This window comes from Leishmania mexicana, chromosome 32, assembly GCF_000234665.1.
Source record: "Leishmania mexicana MHOM/GT/2001/U1103 complete genome, chromosome 32".
Classification (NCBI taxonomy): Eukaryota; Euglenozoa; class Kinetoplastea; order Trypanosomatida; family Trypanosomatidae; genus Leishmania; species Leishmania mexicana.
This window is the reverse complement of record NC_018336.1, coordinates 740,841-746,840: the sequence shown is the minus strand read 5'-3', so window position 1 is coordinate 746,840 and position 6,000 is coordinate 740,841. Positions and strand designations below refer to the sequence as shown.

General features: G+C 60.7%; 2 protein-coding genes across 2 annotated transcripts; both read right to left on the bottom strand.

Annotated features, from left to right (window-relative positions):
* Window positions 1–1,844: 1,844 nt before the first annotated feature.
* On the bottom strand, window positions 1,845–2,096 carry LMXM_32_1955 (60S ribosomal protein L37; the record flags this gene model as incomplete). The annotated part of the gene is made up of 1 exon (XM_003878401.1): window positions 1,845–2,096. The coding sequence occupies one exon, from the start codon at window positions 2,094–2,096 to the stop codon at window positions 1,845–1,847; it is 252 nt and encodes an 83-aa protein (XP_003878450.1).
* An 864-nt stretch (window positions 2,097–2,960) lies between these two features.
* LMXM_32_1950 (conserved hypothetical protein) lies at window positions 2,961–5,042 on the bottom strand (the record flags this gene model as incomplete). The annotated part of the gene is made up of 1 exon (XM_003878400.1): window positions 2,961–5,042. One exon carries the CDS (start codon window positions 5,040–5,042, stop codon window positions 2,961–2,963), a length of 2,082 nt encoding a protein of 693 aa, XP_003878449.1.
* Between the last annotated feature and the right edge of the window lie 958 nt (window positions 5,043–6,000).

Below are 6,000 nucleotides of genomic sequence, written 5' to 3'. Positions count from 1 at the left end.
CGAGGGATCTCTTTGGTTGCTCGTGCTTCTGTGCTGCGGCTCCTCGGATGGATCTGCGGTCGCGGTGGCCGATGCGCCGCCGAAGCTGCCCATGAAGCCGTCCAGCGAGAACGGGGCATTAGTGGCTGGCAGGGGCAGCGGGTTTGCAACAGGTGCCAGCGGAGGCTTTGTTGTCGTGGCGAGCCTTGTGCTCCCTGCCTCCTGCGGCTGTGCAGCATCGACAGAGGGCCTCCCTGCGCTCCTCATGATGCCTCACCTGCTCACGAGGCGGCGGTTGCCAGGAGTCTCGAAACGGTTCCGCCGCTTCTTTCCACGTACTGGGACGCAGCGTAGCGGCAGCAGAAAAAAAGGAAAAACTCCCTGGCGAGAGGGCAGCGCTGTCCCACACGAGTTGTGTGTGTGTCTGTGTGTGTGTGTGTGTGTGTGTGTATAAGTGCTCGCCTTGTGTTTCTTTCTTAGGCGTTGCGCTTTCCCTGCTACGTGGCACGCAGCTTCTCCCTCTCCCCACTTGCGTGTGCTCCAGTCCTTCGCCTCTTCTGGATACACGGAGGGGCGGACTGCGCTTCACTTGGGAGTAGGTGGCGGGCGGACCTGAGAAGGCAAAGGGACCCGCGACGTAGACGCCAATAATACACAGGCACGCGCACACGCGCAAGCAGACAGGCACGAAGGCGATGATGGTATCTCTCCTACTCGCGCTAAGGTGTTTGGCGCCTCACCAGACCCCTGCTCCGTCTTTGTGTTGTACGAAGCGCCACCTTCGGTTCGAGCACGCGTGCATGAGGCGCGGGTGCGGGGCGAGGAGGAGCCCGCCATTGGAGAAAAAAAGACGAAATGGTAAGAGAACGAGAGAGCCGCACAGCGATGCACATCATCAAGCAAGCATGTAGTGGAGCAGACGGAGCTTGCGCACAGCCTCGCGGGTACCACTGCGGTGCAGGATCAGCAGGATGGCCACCGCACAGCACTCATAGAGGCAACGCGCTACTCGTTCTGCAAGCTACCTTAACTTCCAGGAGAGGCAAGACGGGAGGGTAGACCAAGGAGGGGGGAGCGCCTGTGGCGCGCGCTGATGCGAAGCTTTCAACGTCCCCACCCAGCCACCCGTGCAGCACAGCGTTGCCAAGCAGCTTTCTGCACGCAGGCTGGCGAGGGTGCGCATGTCCCTGAAAGGTGCCCAGGTGTAGTCATTGGTGCGAATGCGGCACGGAGTGAGAAAAAGGGAGGGGGGCACGCCACCCATGCCAGCTCCCTCTCTTCCTGAGCTTGCTTGAGCTGCCGCGTCCCGTGCCTTCTGCTTCGTGTGTTCGTGTGTTCGTGTGTTAAAGAAATTAGAACATAAAAGCACGCAAAAAGCCAGAAAGGGAAAAGGAAGAAAGCCACAACGAGGAAACACGGAAACGGCTGTCCTGTGAGTCGGCCACGTGCAGCACGTCGCACCAAGCGGCGGGGCGTCGTGGAGACGACAGGAAGGGAGGCGTGAGAAAAGCAAAGAGGAAGACGCAGGACAGAGACATTCTCCCACGCATTCGGGCGCGCACACACATACGTGCATGCGTGCGTACACAACCACATCCGCTGTGCGACACGCTGCTCGGCAGCCCTCGCTGCCTTCTCTGTCGTACGAGAGGCTGAGAGACGCTGAGGCGCGGTGCTGTGCGTCTGCGTGTCTGGGTGTGGGCTTACCTGCGAGCATCATCTCTCTGCTTCTCCTCTGCTGCCCTTTGCCACTCCACCAGAAGGAGCGGGGCATCGCGTCCGTTTCCTCCTCCATTTTTCGTCGTCCTTTCGGCTTCCATTCTCAAAACAAGGGGGAAGGGAGGCGCGTGGGCCTGCGCCGCCACTTACGCCTTGGGGGTCTTGAAGTGGTTGGCAATGCGGCGGTTCACCACCTTCAGGTAACGGCAGCGGCCGGTGCCGGTGCGGCGACGCTTGATGGCCTTCACGGACCAGTTGTAACGACGGCGGCTAGCGCGCGGGTAAGCGCAGGCGGCGCAGCGCTCCCACTGGACGTGGTAGGAGTTTCGGCCACAGCGGCGGCACAGGATGTGCGTGCGCCCGTGGCGCTGACCCATCGACGTGGTACCCTTGGTCATCTTGCTCCTCTCGAAGAAATTCCTTTCAAGACTACAAAAGAAGTGACAGGTTCAGGAGGTCGGTGTTTGTCAAACAGAGAGCACGGTCACGTTGTGTTGCGCGCGACGGTGAGGCGGACGCAAGCAACCCGTGGAAGCGATGCCGCGCAGATGTTTTCGTGCAGGTGTACGTGTACGTGTGATCGAGGGAGGGAGGGAGAGAGACGAGAAAGATGAGATGTATTCACGCTAACATGAAAGGGCACGCATCAGGTCTCCCACCTCGCCCCATCCCATCCCGCATCGACATGGACGGAGGGAGAAATGGGAGAGAAGGAGTGCGGAGGGGGAGGGGGGATGAGTGGCGAAGGGGAGCGAGCTCGCCGCCGCCGCATTCTCGGAGTATCCGAGGATAATGTCGCCGTCCATGCAAGCTGTAACGAGTGCGCAGAAGGACCGGCATGCATCTTGCTTGATCATTCACCACGGCCTGTTTCCAGTTTGTTTGCCCAACTTGTGATGCATCGCTACCACAGTGCGGCTTAGACAACGAACATTCTTCGGCCGCGCCCTCTGCCCCAACAACACCCGCCACCGCCGCCTTGCTCGCTGCTCCAGACAGACCAGCAATCGGCCGGGCAGTCTGCTATCACCGATATGTGCATTTTGCCTTGTGGTGAACATACTTGTGGGCGGGGCGGAGGGGCTCACATACGCTTCGGCTGATCGAAGGGGAAAGACGATACGACGATGTGTGAGAGAAGACACGCCAAAAATATAGCCTAGCCCTACGCCGCATGCGCACCCACCCACACCCTCTCTCTTCCTGTCCTCAGTGTCGTGGGTAGTGCGTCCTTGCCGCCTCGTCACGTCGTCTTCATCGCCTCAGCCAACAGCTTCGTGAACAGTGATGCAGACCCACGGACCCCCTTGTGCGGGCGCGGTCGCCATAGCGTCCTCCTCCTCCCCTATCGCCTCACCCTGCTCCCTCCCCACGCCTTGCAGGAAAGCCGAGTGACATTGAGCGGTGCTCTCGTCTTCCACACTTGGCATCACAGCAGCCTGCTCCCCACCGGAGCTGTGCGGAACGCTCTTGTCATAGGGAGACACATTGAGTACAGCTGAGGCCGCTGCGCTTCGCGGCACGGAGGCGAAGGGTATGTGCCATGAGGCAACAGCGCCCGTGTCACTGGCGTGTGGGGAGCCGACGTGAGTCGCCGCATGTGAGGCCACGTGGTGCGATGGCGTCGGCCGCTTGACTGATTCACGCAGCGAAGGTGCAGAGTAGGCGTCGTGTTGCTGAATGCAGCGTTCATAAGGAGCCGGCAGCTCCCAGCGCAGCTCCGTGCGATCCCCCACCCGCGAGCAGCGGAAGGCGATGCGGTGTCGGTCACGCCAGCGCGTGAAGGCTCGTGGGCTCAAGAGGCGGAAGTGGTGGTCGCGCATCTTGTCGTTAGTGCAGACAAACGTGCGGTGCGGAGAGGCTGAGGTGGCCGTGACTGAGGTAGGCGTCGTGTCGGTCGGATCAGTCAAGAGGAGTGCGCCGTACAGCCAGCAGAGATCGTCGTTCAAGCCTGTAGGAGAGCAGTAGAGCCACCCTCGATCCTTCCAGCGCTGCAAAATGGCGGTGTTCTGCAAAGTCATGAACTTCGGCTCGACGTGTCGCTCATGCAGCATGACGAGTGGGCTGCGCATTCCGTACGTGTCCACGGCAAGCTTCACGGCAGCGTCGATCAACTCAAAGTTTACGCCTACATCGACGCCGCGGCCAGATGTCTTGCACTGCGCGTTGAAGTCCAAATCGTTGTCCGTGATTCGACTCTCTGGGACGCCGCGGTGCAGCATCAACTGCTTCTTGGCCAGATCGTACCAGCTTGACAGGCCGTAGTAGCCCAAGTTGGCGCCGTCAATAAAGATGTCGACGCGGTAACCTGCGTCCAGGCGAGCGTGTATGTAGCGCTTCCAGTGCTCGAATCCGAGCAACGCACGGCGGCTGCGGCAGGCCTGCGGAATGATCAGCTCCGTCAGCTCGCGCAGAAGATGAGAGCGGCAGGCGGCTGTAAAGGGATATCCGGATAATTCCGCTTGACAAGCTGGGCAGACGCCACACAGCTGTGTGCTGGTAGGTGGCGCAGCCGCAGCACTGTCGCCGGGACTGGCGGCAGCTCTCGCAGAAGCACTGATCGACGGTGGTGGCGAGGCAACCGACAGCTGCGGCACGTGGTGCATCTCATCTACTCTGTGAAGCTGCAACGACATCGGCACCCCGCGAGGTTTCAGACCGACAGCGGCGTCTTCGTTGGCCATCATCACCCACGGCTCCAGCACATCGCGCACCATTGCCTCGCTCACCTCTGCGACGTGCTCTCGCATCTCCTGCAGCATGAAGAAGAGCGTGCCGACGGGTTCTCGAACCTGCACACACAGCCGGCCAAGCGCAAGGTAGTCTCGCTCGCTAAGCTCGATCTTGTGCTTTAGAGCCGCTTCATATGCGGCAAAGGCGCGTCGACGGTCCTTGAGCCTACTGCAGCAGTATTGCAAGAAGGCGGAGACGCTGCGCAGGCGCAAAAGCCCGTGGTGCTCCAGGTAGGCGAGCATACGCGTCGCCCCGTCACGGTCGCCCGCCACGCATTGGAGGCGCAAAATGACGGACAGCACGTGCTCCGTCTGGAGCCACTCCGTCGAGATTCCGCTTGAGGAGCACCGGCGCACCTCGGCGACGAGAGACAGGCCGGATGCAGCGTCACCGGTTGCCTCGCACGCAAATAGAGCGGCTGCAAAGGCCTTCGTCGAGAAGACTGACCGGGAAGTCGGCATCACGCCTGAAGACCCTGTCTCGGATGAGCCACTGCCGGCAGGCGCCACACTATCCGTTAGCGGCTCCCATGAGCCCTGAAGAGCCGCCTTGACGGCCTGCACGGCAGCGACGGCGTCGCGCTCACCAACGAGCGTGTTCACTCGGCGCATGAGAACATCCTCGGGTGAGAGCGTGCGCTTCTTCTTTTTTGGCCTCTTGACGCTTGCGGAAGTCGTGGCATCTGCGAAGCCGGGGTGAGCTGCCAAGCTTGGGCAGGTATGGTGAAGGCATCTGAGCTGCATGGCTAGGACGGGGAGTGGGCCGCGTCGAAAGTACTTGGCAGCGCAGGCAATTCTGTTGGTGGAAGCGCTGAGGTCCACTGGCCTCGTCCCTGCTACCAGACGCCAAAGAGCCGCGAATGTGTGCCGACAGTGCATGGCGTGGCAGCGGCGGTCAAGTAACGGTATCGTGGCAAGGTGCTCCGGCTCTGTGCGTGCATGTGCTCGTGTCGGTCGGATGCAATACCTCCCATCACTGGACTAGTGGAGAGCCGCGCGCGTGGTAGCCGCATACTCTTACGCAGTCAGCGAGATGAAAGTAAAGTCGAAGAAGAAGCAGTCAGTAGCGAGGACAAACAGAGGGACAGAGAGGAAACAAGCTCTCTGTGCATGCATGCATGCGTGTATGTGTGTGTGTGTGTGTGCGCGAGCACCATCAAACGCGCGCTACGCCGGCGCCCGTGAGACAGCTCCTTTTTTCAGCCATTCGCTCTCTTGCATTTCCCTCACGCACCATTCAGGCACACACACATACACGCCCCCTCCCGAACTTCCCCCCCCCACTCCACTCGGCGCGCGCGATACAAGCGAAAAGCTGGAGTGCTAACGGAGAGGTAGGATGTGGTACCGTGGGCAAGTGTCATGGAGATAGAAAGAGGGGGGAAGACGGTGATGTCCAGCAGTCAACATGGTGCATTCATGGACGGCAATACAATAGAAACTCGACAAAAAAAAGCATCCTCAGGACAGCGACAACGCGTGCTGCGCGTGAGCGCGGCCTCCTGGGCCCTCCTCTCCCCATCTCCCCCCCCCGCCACACACACGCACGCACGCAGACAAGCCTCTTGGC